The sequence below is a fragment of the Nanorana parkeri genome, unplaced genomic scaffold (genome assembly GCF_000935625.1).
Source record: "Nanorana parkeri isolate BGI_ZX_2015 unplaced genomic scaffold, ASM93562v1 scaffold1658, whole genome shotgun sequence".
Classification (NCBI taxonomy): Eukaryota; Metazoa; Chordata; class Amphibia; order Anura; family Dicroglossidae; genus Nanorana; species Nanorana parkeri.
The window spans coordinates 176,068-192,562 of NW_017307926.1; the positions used below are offsets into that span (position 1 = coordinate 176,068).

Consider the following 16,495-nt stretch of genomic DNA (forward strand, 5'->3'; position numbering starts at 1 on the left):
GCTGTGTGTATGTGTATATATATATATATATATGTGTATATGTTGTTTTCCTTTCTTTCCCACTTTAAGATCGCAAATGCAATCCAAGCCTTCTAAGCATTATTGGATACAATACCACAACCACTCCAGGACAAGTTCAGGTTGTGCAGTGGTGGGATGCTCAAGGGATTGTGGGACTTGTCCTCTTTTTGCTCTGTGTCCTTTATTCCAGGTAAGCATTGCTTAGTATACACATGGCATTTCTGAATGAAGGTTCCTTATTATTAAAGAAGTTTTCCAGTAAAAAGTATAAAGGTAAAATTTGTATTGGTATAGGTCAGAGGAAGGCAACCTTGGCACTCCAGCTGTTGTGGAACTAGAAGCCCAGAGGTGTGGACTTTTGACTTGTCCAAGAACTAAAGCGGGGACCCGATCTACTTGACCCTCATGACAATCTACTTGTCCTGATAAAAAAAAATAATTTTAACCAAAATCCTATTTAACCCATGTAAAGAAGTGCTTTTCATTGGTCAGCATGGTCACCTGACCGCTCTGACCAACGAGTGCTCGCAATTTGCAAGGGAAATTCAAAATCCATAGGACTGCTGGACTGCATTATGGGGTTCAGATTGTACACCCGTGCTGGTGGAGGGGAAGGCCTGGGCTGTGCGCCAAAAGGTAAGTATAGCACTGAATGAGGGGAGAGGGGGCCAGATGTGAGCAGGTAATTCCATTTTCCCAAATTACTTGGGAAAGTGAACCTACCCTTTAATGCACATTGTGCGTGTTTAGAGAGCACTGCTTAATCACATGCAGATGGCGGTGGGGCTGGTTTTAATTTTAAATTTTATTGTTTATTTTTAATGTTGTTTTTTTACTTTTTTTTTTAAATAGGGGATAACATGTGATAGTGTTTTGAGGTGACAGATTCTCCTTATGGAACCTGCCCACCAACGCAGAACATTGAGCAACTGCATTGTGATCGATTCTGTGCAGCTTGTGACAGCTGAGATTGGGGGTGCTGTGAGTGCAGCGCTTCTGTCTCACTGATCACAGAGAGCAGATTGGTGAACGGTCGTTCTCCACTCTCCATTCTGAAATGATTGCTTCCAGAAGAGCGGGAGACCCCGAAAACCACGGTTGGGTGGAGGGGCTGTGGACAAGATGGCAGCTCATTTTATACAAGTAATCTAAGATCACTTGTACTAAATGAGCGGTGGCTCCCCCGCACTACATTTGCTTTGCTAGCCCGCACCAGGGCTAAACGTAGAAAGAACTATCCGCCCGGAACTGTATGCCCCAGATGTCGGGCGATAGAAATTCTGTACCCCTGAAGGTCCACAAAGAATTGCAAGACTCTGATAGCCACATACATGATCACAGCTGAAGTGCCAAGGTTTCTTAACCCTGTTCTAGGTATTGCTGACCCTAAACTTTTCATGTGACATGCGCATCTTTTGAGCAGGCAAACTCCACATAAAATGTGATGTGCAGTTTAAGCCTACATTTGTTGGGGTTCTCCCTGGTCAGTGATGTTCAGGGTTTCGGGTAGAAGTGGTCTGCTGTAAAGTTGAGAGTGCTGGTGTCAAACTTGATGGTTACATTAGGAACTTTGAATCTGTAATCAAACTAACCTGTCATCTGTACAATAAGAATGGCTCAGATTCTGTTAGACTGCATATATTTTGGGCACATGGAATAAGTGTATTAATGTTCCAAGCAGTAGGTGGAGCAGGGCTTCTTATAAAATATGGGTCACCAATAGTTTACTGGGCCCTCTGTCTGTTGGTGGTGGGGGAGCTCCTTATGTCAGCAGTGGGAGTTGTGACATTTTTGATAAACTTGCACCCCCCTGATGCCCTTTCAGAAATCAAAGGTTCATTTCAGATATTAGGCATTTCTTTCCACCCTGATGATGACCAAGGTCCTGCTATTTTGGAACTAAGTTGATGCAATTGTTTTTACTTCATATGTATCAAATTCTTGTTCTTTTGTGATAGACTTGAGATTTTGCAGCATTGCAACATTTAAGTTTGATCCATGCATACAACTGTATCCTTTCTCTAATTTGATATTGTCCTTTCTGTACTTTTTAGCATTCGTACCTCAACTAATAGCCAAGTTAACAAACTGACTTTGACCAGTGATGAGTCCACGCTCATAGAGGACGGAACCAGGAGTGATGGTTCTCTCAGCGATGCTGATGATGTACACCGCGCTATTGACAATGAACGTGATGGGGTTACTTACAGCTATTCCTTCTTTCACTTCATGCTTTTCCTGGCCTCACTCTATATTATGATGACGCTTACCAACTGGTACAGGTGGGTTCGATGTATTGCTTTCATGTCCGTGATATTACTAGCTATATACTCCCATAACTTACAACATTACTGCTTTCTTGTTTGTTGTATGTGAAATTCTACAAAATAGTTTCTTAGCATGAAAACTGAACGTACTCCTGCTGTGGATATCTACTTGAAGATATTAATTATTGGATGTGTAGATGGAAATTCTGCCAGTATTGGTTGTGGTTATAGAGTAGTTTGTTTTTTTGTTGCAGATTATTCAGTGTGTCAACAATTTACAGTACATAGAGACCATGGTTTCAGGATAAACCTTTCTTTTCAAATCAAGTTCAGTACTTTTGTACCCATTGTTTCTCTAAGCTATTTCATCTGCTTGGAGTAAAACGTGTATTTCCATGTTTGCAGTCAAATTTGAGAAAACTCTTCTATATGTTCTTTATTACCATTCACACAGCATACTTAAAATAATTTTTAAAACAATACTTCTTACCTTTTAGCTGTTTCTTTGATGAAGGCCTTTCTGCAGATTCCAGGCTACTCTGAGCAGACAGAGCTGCTTCTCCTTAACATACAATTCCTTGAAGTCTTTAACCCTTTAAGACAGTGTTCAAAACTAGTTCACAACTGGTAACGGAATCTCCCAGCAGAGTAAAGACAGGATTGGAGTATATAACTAAATCTATAGGAAAATTGGGATTTTAAGATGTCATTAACCACAAGATAAGACCTCCATAAAATTAAGAAAAAGCTATTTTTATTAAGACATAGTTAAAAATATTCATAAAATTGTGTAGTTAATGGTATATCAATATACTAGATTTGATGCTTTGTGCCTCCTGGACATACTACATACAGCTTGCATACAGAAATGTCCTATAATTCTAAAGAGATACAGCTAAGTTAAATTGTCTGTAGTAGTCCAATCTTGCAAAAAAATAAAACAAAGGTCTAAAGTGCTACTACCAGTGGAAAAACAGTGTTCAGGGGGTGTTGAGGCCTGGAGGAATGCAGGATGTGAGTGACAAAGTTCTCCATTGGATGACAAAGGCGTAAGGGAGAGAAAGATAACAGTTTTTGCTCTATTTTTCATCAGTTGGACACCCCGGTCCACACTCAAACTAAAGCAGCACACCCTCCCATTTTTTCCCTCCCTTCACCCCCCAACAAAAACTTCCAAAAGAAAAAACAAACCCCTCCCCCCTCTCTTTTTTGTAAATGCAAAACTTTCTATAGTAGTCCAATCTTCAACAGGCTTCACATTTTTTGCATCAGGAAGGTGAGGCAGCTTATAAGCATATCACAGAGACCACATGTATAGATCACATAACGAGAAATTGCCTGGAAAATGGTTGCTGCCACCAGCAGAAAAGCGCCCAATCACATGTAATAAGGGTTTGGAGGTAGAGCTGGAACCAACTAATCGATTATCAGAATAGTTGTCAACTGTTCTCATTATCGATTAGTTGGTTGAGAGCGATTAAAAAAAAATGCAACTAATCAATTAATTGAAAAACTAGGGCAACTAATCGATTTATGAAAATATTTGTTAGCTGCAGCAGCCCTAGTTGGAGGGACGCTCAGCTTGGACTCCTGTGATTTAAGTCTGTAATGGATGATTCCCCTTTAACATACCACACTAGGGCTTATGCAATCCATGCCGAATAGTAACTTTGTTCGTATTCTCCTAATCACCATCCCCCTGCCTAAGGACTTTTCTGCAGACTCCAACCCCTCATTGGATGCACTTGGGGGCTTTCCTGCTGGCGGCGGCAAGCATTTTCCAGGCAATTTCTCATTATGTGACCATCTATACTTGTGGGCTCTGTCATATGCTTATAAGCTGCCTCACCTTCCTGATGAAGCAAAAAGTGCGAAACCTGTTGAAGATTGGACTACTACCTACAATTTAAGTTAGCTGGATCCCTTTAGAATTATAGGACATTTTTGTATGTAAGCTGTATGTAGTAGGTCCAGGAGGCATTAAGTATCGAATCAAGGATGTTGATATGTACCACTAACTACACAATTTTATTAAAATTAAACTATATCTTGATATTGCTTTTTATTAATTTTAGGGTTGCATCGATACTCGTACTTGCCCAAATGCTCCGATGCCTGGTCCGATATTTAAGCTTCCAATATCAGGAAGCCGGGCAGCGTGTCATTACACGCTGTCTGGCTTCCTGATTGGCCTGGTGACGGGGGAGCATGGAGCCGGCTTACCGGCCAATCAGGAAACTGGGCAATGCGTCATTACACGGCGCCCGGCTTCCTGATTGGCCCTGCTAATCAGGAAGCTGGGTGGCAAGTCTTTACACGCCGCCTGGCTTCCTTAATGGGACTTCCAGTATCGGCGAGTACAGCAAAAAAAAAAATTGGTATTCGATACAGAAAAACCAGTATTGTTACATCCCTAATTTTTATGGAGGTCTTATATTGTGGTTAATTACATCTTAAAAGCCCAATTTTCCCATAGATTTGGTTATACACTTATATATGGTGGTGTGATGTCAGAACGTTTGGGGATCTGGATAATATAGGGTTATTTAGAGTAAACATAACGTTGCACAGCCCCCTCTTTAAAATTACACAGGGGGGAGGTTAGGTCAGATTTTTAAGCAAGTATAAAGCATTTCAAAATGTTTTTTTTTTTTTAGTTCTGCAATGTAAATGGTAACAAACATAAAATAAATGTCATCCCAATCTGGGTAGCAAAATGGAACTACACTTTAAGGATCTGACAATTCCAGCCTCTTGCTGCAATTCTACCTTTTACTACTGTGTCATGATGATCAGGAAGTGGCTCACAGCACAACCTAGTAATCTGTTATATCAAATTGATGAAGCTGCCAATGAGAGCATGCTTGCAGTCAGCCAGCTTTGGTGCTGGAGAGGACACAGTCTCCTTCATCACCTGGCGAGGGGACTTTTTTTTGCACCCATTTGTCACATAGGTTGGGTGATTTTTTTTTTTTTTTTTTTATGAAGAGAGACAAATTGTTGAATTATAGGCATCCTAATAACCATAATGCTGATAGTTTGATTCTTTTAATATTGATGACTTAATGGGTTAGCAGTTTTTTTAACAGACCGCCTTTTATATTTTCAGCCCTGACTCTACTTATGAAACGATGACTAGTAAGTGGCCTTCAGTCTGGGTGAAGATCTCCTCCAGCTGGGTGTGCATTGTCCTGTACGTGTGGACACTTGTCGCTCCATTGGTGTTAACCAGTCGTGACTTTGATTAGTATAAGAAGAAAGCGAAGTGTTTGTGTGCAATTTCTCTAACTGTGCCAGGAGCACTAGGTTATATAGACATGTCCCAGTTTTGCATGCTTTATCATAACAGTTCCCTTGCATGATGCCACAGTATATGTACAGTAAGACTAGCTACTTGGAGCTGTTTTCTATAGGCATCCTTTGTATTAACCATACTCATTACACTCATACCATAACATTGCTCCTCTAGTTTTGACTTGCTGAACAGTAGTATTGAGGTAAGAAATGTTTTCACTGTATTTCTTCAATGAACAATCGGTATTCTAGTGTGTTTGTCACATATAGTTGTAATAATTGTGTCTGCCAGTCATATACTGCAGTAAAATAGTGTGGTTGCTCACCTTTAAGTCCAGCGCCTGCTGGTACTGAATACTTAGCCAGAAATATCACTCTAAAGTGTGCCCATACACAGGACAGTAAAAAAACAAATGTACAGGTCTTGTATGGATAAATACTGTATAACTTATTTAAAAATTAGATTTCATTTCTCTGCAAATGCCGTGGCAGATGGAGTTGTGCAAGCAGGGCAGCATGGAACAAACCTGTGACTAGTTGGTCATCTTTATCTGAGCACATTAGGTCAAGCAGCCCCATCTCATTGTGTGTCTTAATGAAATGTATAGTATCACAAGGGAAGGCGAGTAGTAGTAGTGCGGCGTTTAACATCCGTCACCATCAGTGCATGGTTTGAGGATTTCATGAAAAGAACACTAAGCAGAATGGGATTGTATGTCTCGCCATTTCACTTTTGTTCTGGTTTAGGAGATCCACAAAACCATTTTGCTGATGACATTTGAAAGGTGAAATATAGGTCAGTTACTAATGCATATTAGAACACAGTATTTGTATTCAACAATGTGTGTAGATGGTCTACATTATGTGAAACTGACAGTGTAGTCAGCATGTGCAATTCTCTTTGTATTGTGTATTACACCCAAGTGTGTATGATTTATACATTTTTGTTCTTTCTATATGTTCTACATGTGTTCTAAAAACAAGATTGTTGTCTTTCTAGATAATGATTTGATCAGCTCCTCTTATTTGTATTTAACTTTGTGGAATGATTACTGTTTATCCTATTGAATAAAGCAGTACATTGAAATCTGTTGTACTATAGTTACTCTTCATATCAAAATAATGCCTTTTCCTGTATTTTCTAAACCAGACGTACATTGTTAGTGAAATGAAACCGTTTGGGTGTGTGTAGTTCAGTACAACCTCATGGAATTACATAATATGCACGTATTGTGGTATCTCCTTTCAGGAAACTGATAGGCAGTGGAATTTGAGAAAAATAAATTGAGTTACCTCTAAATTTCTATTCTTGGAGTACAAGACAGAACAAAGGACTTCAGCCTCAGAATCTACGTTTAGGCGATGGGACACCAGCAACAAGGTTGTTAGGATAGCCCAATGTAACCCCTCCCAGCTAGTTTTTAACAAGCAATAGGAGAAATCACAAATGGATGGGAGGGACCTGTGTCCTGTACTGTGCTCCAAGAAAAAGAAATATACAAGTAAGTGCTTGAAAGAACTATGGGGTAACCTTTGTATCCCATAATTCGCTTAAGGGTCACGGGAGGACTTATGCTAACCTCCTCCAGTGACCTAATGCTCAGTATATAACGAGCTATATACTGAGAACGCTGCAGCCAGGATGGATCCCAACAATACTGTCGATCCACCCAGCTGAATGACTGACAGCTGGCTCTGCCTGATCCTCCACTCGGCACTGGAGGATCAGGGAGGGGGGGGGAATCCCTGCGGGGAGCGGTGACAGTCAAATCATGGGATGTGCAAAAGCAGTCAACTGAGGGGTGGGCCACACGGGCTGTGATGCCCGAAAACAAAACTAAAGCTCAGATGCTGGCCGCGTACAGCAGAGGGCACCGCGGGCTCGCAGGGACAAGGTGAGTGTCACTTTTCTGTGCATTCCCGAGTCTGGCTCAGGGTTGCCGCTCCTGGTACTGAAAGTTAACCCTGAGCCAGACTCGGGAATACCGCCAGGGAGGTTAAGGTGGTAAGAAGAAACCACCTTGGGGAGAAAAAAAAGAGGGCTTAGGCCTCATCAATCTTCTCATGCAACACTAAAAAGGGTTCCTTTACAGGATGGGGCCAGCAACTCGGAGACCCGTCCCACGAAGGTGATGGCACCAAGAAAGGTAATCTTGCAAGTGAGATCGGCTAGGGGAATGTCCCTGAAAGGGTCAAATGGGAGCCTCTGAAGGGCTGTGGGAATGTCCACCAGAAGTCTTGTTCTCCACCTGCCAACAGTGGTTGGGAAATGTCTCTTGGTGAGACTATTCTCCAGAATTCAGGCACTGACGAGGAAATCCACTTGCCAATGATCTGCGCCCAGTATGTAAACAGTAGTCAGAGCTGGAATGTGAAGCTCTGCCCATCCAGAATCAGGTCTGCTTCTATTAAAGAAGTCTCACTAAGGATTTTCTTTCTTGCTTCCGTCCCCCAGGTGACAGAGTGCATAGTGCACATTTTCCCACCTTCCTAGGTGGTCTCTTCCTCCACCACTGCTGTCTGTCCACATTTAAACCAAGGAGATGCAGTCTTGAGTGAAAGTGCTTGTCTCGGCACCAGGTGCTTCCCCAAGACGAGCGATGTCATCAATGCAGTTAGTGGGGAAAAAAAAAGCCCACAGACATGGTCACAGCAGAGTTCAGAGCTGTTATTACTGATACAGGGAGAGGCAGCGGTGTCAGACTGAGGCCCCTGGGAACAGGTGCCTCATTCTAACTTGCATAGTAAATCCTTCTTGAATGAATGAAAGTAAATACAGAATTTGGAGCATAAACTTTTTCAGGGGTGATATCCGTTACCTTAAAAGATGTGCTGAATAAGCAAGTACACTGGAAAGGCCTTAGTAAGCTTGGGCCCCTCTCATGGAACCCACGCTGGTGATCTTGGGCTGAGAGGACATGGACATCTCCAGCACTGGGCAAGTGTACAGTGCCAACAAAGATGGAGATGTTGCATTTTGGGGCATTAAGAGGCAGAATGAGCCACCTCCTGCACTTTATTCTCAGACAAATTCTTCACATGCTTCCTATCCTCCTCCACCCCCTCCCTTTCTGCATGTGCAGCACCTGCAATGATAGAGTCTAAATGAGATCCAGGAGGGCAGGGCATTGCATCCCCTGCAGCCTGAGGGCTCCAAAAGGGTGTACAGCTTTCCCCTGTTTTTTTTTTTTTTTTATATGATGGCAGAAAACCCCTCCCTGCTTAAGCAGGAGGGGGGTGATGTGAGCCCAGGGGGGTGTGAGTTAGAGGGGAACAATTGAGCCATTAACCCCTTCATGACTGAGCTTGTTTTTGGTTTCTGTTCGTAAATGACTGACACACTTTTGACATTTTTGCTGTGTGATTCTTCCACGTCAGTAATATACTTTCTTACAAAGTGCACCCACACATATTATATAGTTTTTTAGAGGACAGATAGGGCTATATATTTATATCACATATGTGTGTCTAACGCCTCACTTAGGACAAATACAAATTAAAAAAAGAGGAAAAAACGTAAAAAAAAACTTTTTTTCCCAGTTTTGATTTGTATTTTTTTTTAACAAAACCAGCACAGCTAAAAAAAAAATGCAATACATACATTTATTTGTCCCTTATTTTTAATTTATTTACACTTTTCACTTTTTTTATACTGACAAATTTTATTTATTTATATCAGGCAGTCATTGTGAATTAATCTCACTATTAGTGCTTGATAAATTAATAATTTTTTTTTTATTATCAGGCTGCTTCAAACTTCAGAACAGTCGATAATAAGTTAGTGACACTGATCCTGCAGCAGTTCAGGATTCAGCTGTCAGTGAATGTTTCAGAAAACTTAAACATTCTACTTTCAAGAATAGATACATTATGTGTCTAATACATAACATTTTGTATCTATTCTTCAAAGTCAAAAGATAAAAAAAAAAAGCCAGTATAGCTTGAGAGAGATATCTCTCGATCTATACGAGCTGTCAGAATGCCGGCAAAAGCCTACATGTGTGTTCGCTTTGCTGTGACTCTCAGACACCCGATATTAAGGTATCGGGTGTCTGAAAAAGGTTAACCCTTTCAGTAATGGATCTCTAGATAGACATCCATTACTGAAAGGTAACCGCTGATTCTCAGCGGTTAGCAGCCTTCTAGTGCAGCAAATAACTCGTCACGTACAGTGTACGTGACGAGTCATTTGGTCCCTTTGTGGCTGGACGTACAGTGTACGTCTCCCGTCACGAAGGGGTTAAGCAAGAATCTTCAGGGGACACCCCCAGAACTGCTGGCAAAATGAGTCAGCCAGGGCCTTAGACCCATTCCACCCAGGTGCTGGACCCAACTGTAGCTGTGCCCATGAGGTAAGAGCAGGAGGAACATATATTATACATTGTTCTGGGTCATCCAAGAAGGCGGGGGGCATGTGCACTCCTGAATGAAATGCTGCATAGGCACAGTAGAGTAGGCCTGTCCACCACAAATGGGCACTAATTTTGTAAAAACCTGGCTCCCACTGCAGTGCCCCACTAAAATAAGATAGTACCTATGGATTTCCCCTGTGAGCCAGCAATAATCAGACTTTGATTTGGCAATAACTTAATTTGGAACGCATGCAGGGAGTTATACAAAAGTTATAAAAGTAAAATAATGGCAAGGGTGCCTTAATGCAATGACAAACCTGTTCACAGCTAAAACAATTCAGGATTGCTGGGAGTAGGAGGTGTTATATTGTACTAGCCCACAGTATTTCTATTTCCCAGTGTCCAATCCTCCTATGGGCAGTACAACCCGAATACTTGAATTTTTCAATGGACTATCAAATGGACTTTACAATAGATTTAAAAAAAAAAAAAGGTCCCATTTATTTGCACTAATACCAATACCAGTATTGGGGCCGAGCATTGCACAAGTACTGGTACTGTACTCAGATACTGGCACTTCATTTATGTAAATTGAAACCGCTACCTTTGGTCCCGCCCTTGCTGGGCCCCTCTTTACAGCGCTTCCGTCAGCCCGCACATCTTCCCCTCCGCCCAAGGCACCAGGCCAGCAGAGCTACAGCACAGCTATGGTGCAGCAAAACTGCACCTAAACTCCACAACTACTTTAGAACTATTGCCTGCTGTTTCTGTCCTATTCTCTACATTGCTGGGATTTGTAGTCTTCTATAGCCAGTACCATTCTGCATTTCTGTATAATGTATTGCAGAGATTTTTAGTCCCACTATAGCTTGGAGTCAGTGGCAGAACTACCAGGGTCACAGCTGCGACGAGGTGCTGGTGCTTCACCACGGTCCTAAAATCATTACACTGATTGTTTTAGAAAAACTGTAGACACAAAAAAAAAAAAAAAGGTATTGGTAAGTACTCGAGAAAAAGTATCAGTACTTGTACTCTGTTTTGGAAAAAAAATGGTATTGGTGCATCCCTAATTTCCCGTGTATATAATCTGCTTCATATACAGCTTATTTGAATTTTCAACTTGGTTTACAGCCTAAGGTGCCACAACCCAACCAAAACATTCATGCCCTTTCAATATAAAGTTTCTTTAAAAGTATGGGAGCATCAATAAAATAGATCTATACATTAATGCAATAAGGGTACACAAATACAGTAATACAGTATTATTCAATCCAGCATGGCTCTAAAGAAAGTGCAGAGCGGTAATGAATTTACATGTGGTTCAGTACGGATTAACCTCATTTACATTGAACCTTATGGGAAAATTTTAAGGTGGCCATACACTCTACAACCATCGCAAGACTTTAGTCTTGCGATGGTTGTAAAGGGATTAAAAAAACTTACGATCTGCCTATCTTGATTCGCAACCAAAATCGGTTCGCGACCAACCACGTTCGTAGGGTCAGAACGGATTAACCTTATGGGGAAAATCTGATTCGGTTCGTGACCAGAATCATGGAACGAATTAAGTTCATGAACCGAGGTACCACTGGACATGACGTAAAAATATATTAAATTGTGTAAAATGTCCAAAACTCATTCCTCCGTGAATACAATAATTCAAACTCTGTCCATAGTGAATGAGACACAAGCAACCCCAATCTTTGCAGTAGCCTTTAGCAATCGTTGATAGCTTCTTAGTGTAGATGCCCACAGCTTCCACTCAGTGTATTGTGTACTCCACCATCTGCATGGTGCATCCACAAAAAAATCCACTGCAACCATAAAATTACAAAAAGGTCAATTGTGCTTGTATATGGAGTCCTCCTAAATCACACCTCCGCCACCCTCAGAAGTTTCATCAAGCCAGCATCAAAATTTAAAGGAGACTGAAGAAAATCCACAATTGTGAACACCTGAAGATGAAGCCATAATCCGCAGACCAGCTGGTGACTTGGTGATCAATGAGATATCTAGTTTTGTATAGTTATGAAGAAAGAAAAACCAAAAAGGATTTTTTCTCTTTTTTTTTAAAAAAGTTTTTGTACAAATAAAAGGGGTCTGTCAGATCTGTTTATTGAAGTAAAACATGTCATGGCCATAATAAAGTAACCTTTAGAGAGTAGTGCATGAATGGGTTTACATAAAAGACCCACTGTACAACCGAACAGAAATGTTCATTGGTCCCTCGAAGCATACACACTAAAAATGACAGGCACTTTTGATCCTAGCTCACTCTATATAGATGTCCATACACAAAGGATTCCAGCATACTGTTTATATACACACATATGCACTACCTGCTCAATGTAACATGGATGCAGACGAAGGCACACTGCACTTCATAAAAGGGATGACAACCAAGACTAGAATAACATGCTTGGTGCGTCTGGCCTAACAGAAGCTGCAGTTTTATTAGTGCTTGTGTCATAGGATTAGGAATTTGTGCATATTGCAGAGTAGGTGTATATACACATTACATATAAAAGCAACATGGATTAATGGAGCTCAGGTGACAGCCGACAACTAAACACAACCAAAAAGGTAAAACAAACCTAGATTATGAAACCGTTGGTTTAAAATGATAACAGGTCTTTAAAATGCAACCAAATCTAGCAGATTATTTTGTACATAAACAAAAACGTGAAAATTGCAGTGTCAAAAAATTGCAAAACATCATGAGGGAGAAACACAGTGTACCAAAATGATACTTTAAATAAATAGTTCATCATTTTGATGAATATCTACAGGTGTACAGGGTCCCAGGTATCTAGCTGTCCAGTAAAGACATGTCATTGTCCAGAGGTGCAGGTGCAAGTTCACAAAAATAGAACAAAGTAGCTTCACTGGCCTCGGCTTCAGTCAGGGGCTCTAAACGCACAAGTTTACTCTGCGTGGGCTCCGATTCCAGGTTTAGGCTTGATTCTAATAAATTGTTCATATCGGTTGCCTTGGCAGATGGGACATCCGATGCAAAGGTTTCAGAGTCTCCGTCCAGAAAAGCCATAAGGGGGTAGGATGTGTATTGTACAAGCTGTTGGCCTAGTTGGGAAATAAAGAAAGCCACAAATGATTAGGAACATTTTAAAATTACATACAGTAATAGTTTTAATAACTGGCTAAACCTGCGTTCATATTCACTACAAGAGATACTAAAAAGATGCAGGTCTTATAACCCCAAGAGTCTGTTACTCATAGAAACTAAGAACTTTGTTTTTTCCTTTCCTGCCGCCATGTAAGGGGAACATTTCTTCATTGCTGTGGGCAATACAATTCTTTCACTAAGACTTCAGGGCTTTTCATGAACAACTGCTAAGTAGAGACTATCTAATCATCGATATTTTGAGCCATGGAGGTCATTGTGTCATGTGCAATGCCACTTGCTTGAGCCCAGCTACAGTTCTGTATTAAAGCCAACAAAGCAGCTGCCTTTGGGAGCACAATCTATAAATAAAACTAAGCTATGCAGTAGCTGGGCTTACTTTGCAGTTTTTAGTTCAAGACATAATAGAGAAGGAATTAGACTTGTCCCAGCTATTTAGTGTATGGTCTCCGTAGTCTCTCCATCTAGCATTGTTACAGAGGTTTGCTGAATCTTAGCTTGGGGGGGACTTCTAGAAATCTCAAAAGATCTTTTTAATTAGGATTCTTCTGATGGTTAAAGTACATGTTCATGTTTGGGGCAAAATCTGTTCAGTCCCCTAAATACAACCTGTCCCTACAGGTTATGTACTTACCTCTTCTAACTTCCACAGCTATTGGCTGCAACCCAGCCAGTGAAACTTTAGTGCAGAGCTGCCCCTGCCTGCCAACATATGTCCCACAGATTTGAATAGGACGCATCTGCTGCTATATGGGCATGTTCCATACAAAACTATGGGAAGTTCCTGTGTGGGCAGCCTGGCACTAGATATTTACCAGCTGGGCTCAAACAGCGCAGGAAGCTGCAGTAATAAGACGAGGTAAGGGCCCTTGGGGGTGGTGGGGATTATCCACCCAGACAGTTCTAATGGGAAGGCTTGATGAATTTTGTCCCAAACCCGTGCTTGTTTTTTAACTGCTAATAAAGACAGTATGGCTTGGTTACTTCTGGTTGACCATCTTAAGAAGGGAATCGCAGGATGTCAGGACAACTTTTGCGAGTCTCAGTACTAGAGCAAGCATGTGTGCATTTAGTTGCCCTGACTTATCACAACAGATTCTCAGGTAACCAAGCTTGTCCCAGTACTGCAATTCACATTATACTGACTGAATACCCAGAACTGCTTGAGGGATGTTCAAAAATGACTCCGGAACTCTTCTAGGAAACTTGTAAGGAACCTTAAACTTCTAAAATCATCAGAAGACTACAAGTAGTATGTGACAAAACTACTAAAACAAACCTGATTTTATACCATCTGTATTTGCTGGTCCTGGAACAACTTCACTGTTTTTTGTCTCGATTCCTTTCGTTTCCAACTACATCAAAAAGAGGAAAAATAAAAATTAAAAATCAAGATCTTTAAAGATAAAACTGAAATACAGGATAAAAATATGAGGAGACTACTTGCAAATATGTTGATTGCAGATTCTGTCAGCAACAGAAGAACCCCTTGATGCAAATAATATTTGCATGAGAGGTAATAAATAAAAGTGATTACACTCTTGTGTTTCAACAATGTAACGAGAGTGGTCTTTAATAAGACAGTGAGCCATAGCTACCTCCAAGACATGTTGGAATCCAGGCTTGTGTAAGGACCAGAAGGGATGACAAGGCTGTAGTAGGAGCTTCCATTATGCTAGATACAAGCTACTTGTCTACAAACACAAGGCAAAATGATTAAAAAATAAATGTGCTCTCTTCAAACAAAAAGGACAGCAACACAAAAGGGTTGACAGCAAAGATCTCCACATACCAAGACAACCTTGGCCTAGCTCTTAAAGTGTATTTAAAGCCAAAAATAATTTGTTTACATTGTGAATAGAGTTGGAAAGCATTAGAACCCCTAGTGGGTTTTTTCTGCTATCCCAGACTCCTATAGAGAGGTTTTCCTACAGAACTGTAAACAACATTGACAGGATGGTGGATCTCCGAATAACCAAGTGAACACATGACCAACTGCCCAGTACGGCTTCACTGCCCATTGATGCACCCAGTGAAGAAAACAGAGGTCGGTATCCATTATGAAAAGCATACCTTTGGGCCATTAAGAAAGTCAGAAGGACTCATTTGCACATTACTCTCGAATATCTGGAAAAGGAAAATTGTAAAATAAATAAAACAGATGGTCGGGGGCAAAAGCCAGATACCAAATTCACTTGCTATACCACACCGGTAAATGTTCAAGAGTATCCTTTTTATAGTGCACCAGTTACGCACAGACTGAAAACTGCAACATGATCCAAATAAATAATGCAACATGATCCAAATAAATAATACATTTAGTCTTGGGTATCAAAAGTATACATAGCAACCAGATTCTTACAGGTCTATTCACAAAAGGGTGAAGAGTTTGGAGAAGTGAACAATCTAGGACAGAGGTCTTCACACTCAATTTACTCGGGGGCCACTCAAATCTTTTTTCTCCCATGGGGGCCGCTTGCCAAGTTTCATACTTAAAAACAAAATGTAACTATATCCGGTATGATACTACGGACACCAATACACACAATAAGGCCCTGTTCATATCTGTAAGTTCAGGTGCGATTAGGGTTTCCTGCAGCAGGAATCCCTAATCTGGCGTTTACAAGTCACCCATTTAAGTTAATGATCAGGTTACCGCCGCTCAATGTAAACACCTGCACAGCGCTTGTACTGGTATGTGATATGATTACATGCGGCTAGAAAACACCCTCCTTGAATGTACAATTCATGCGTCCCGGGAGAGTGATTGATTCCACCCTTTTGTGAATAACCCTGTCAAGGTTTATTCTAGTGGAGGAAAGCAAAAGACTAAAGCGGCCTGCTATAGGCAACAGACTCTTGATACCTTAAAAACATTTCACTGAACAAATAAAATCCAGTGTTCTAAACAACAAAATAACTACTAATCATTTGACAACAGTACTCATTGAAAGAAACAAATTAGATCACCAATAACTTTTCATAAAGCAAAGCTGATGAAGCTATAAAACCTTCCTAGAGTGGTGCCGAAGCACAATCAGAATTAACTTTTGAAAATAAATAATTCAAATGAAAAACTGAACAACTCTGTATTTTTTTTAAAAACAATTTAAAGGCTTCTCTCCAGACACACAAATACCACCGTTTGGAGGTAACTGCTATTCAGATTTATAGCTAATCACTTGAAAATCAGGATTCACTTAAGGGCCATGTATATTTGATGAACAGTTTTTAGGATTTTTTTTCTTTAAATCAGGTTGTGAGTAAATAATGATGGTAAGTTTTGATAAACCATTCAAGCAACTCTGATAAGTCCCAGTCTGAGTTTATACACAGAAATCAGAAACTAGCTTCAGGTACATTTTTTTTTTTTTTTTTTTTTGTATCTTTTTTGAGTGTGAAGACACAAATATTTTTTT

General features: G+C 40.6%; 2 protein-coding genes and 1 long non-coding RNA gene across 6 annotated transcripts in view; 2 read left to right on the forward strand and 1 right to left on the reverse strand.

Moving 5' to 3' along the window:
- The window catches only part of SERINC1 (serine incorporator 1), an 18,994-nt gene extending 13,280 nt beyond the window's left edge, over positions 1-5,714 (forward strand). Inside the window, exons 8-10 of the mRNA XM_018571041.1 lie at positions 70-211; positions 2,076-2,303; positions 5,398-5,714. Of these exons, the coding sequence (XP_018426543.1) occupies positions 70-211; positions 2,076-2,303; positions 5,398-5,536 (509 nt within the window). The 3' untranslated portion in view covers positions 5,537-5,714. The remainder of the gene's footprint in view (positions 1-69; positions 212-2,075; positions 2,304-5,397) is intronic.
- Positions 5,715-6,221: 507 nt separating this feature from the next.
- On the forward strand, positions 6,222-14,854 carry LOC108799209. Of its 2 annotated transcripts, none has more exons than XR_001942010.1 (3): positions 6,222-6,235; positions 8,410-8,411; positions 14,661-14,854. It is a non-coding gene; the product is annotated as an uncharacterized LOC108799209 (long non-coding RNA). The 2 variants fall into 2 exon arrangements; XR_001942009.1 differs by lacking the exon at positions 8,410-8,411 and adding an exon at positions 13,134-13,139 and having other exon boundaries at positions 6,225-6,235; positions 14,665-14,854.
- The window catches only part of HSF2 (heat shock transcription factor 2), a 19,843-nt gene continuing 15,746 nt past the window's right edge, over positions 12,399-16,495 (reverse strand). For 2 of the 3 annotated variants that reach the window (XM_018571039.1, XM_018571040.1), the window contains 2 exons: positions 14,356-14,431; positions 12,399-13,015 (listed from right to left, as the gene is read on the reverse strand). In XM_018571039.1, the coding sequence (XP_018426541.1) occupies positions 12,744-13,015; positions 14,356-14,431 (348 nt within the window). In that variant the 3' untranslated portion in view covers positions 12,399-12,743. Of the gene's footprint in view, positions 13,016-14,355; positions 14,432-15,149; positions 15,204-16,495 lie in introns of all 3 variants that reach the window. The other variant, XM_018571038.1, reaches the window with a different exon arrangement.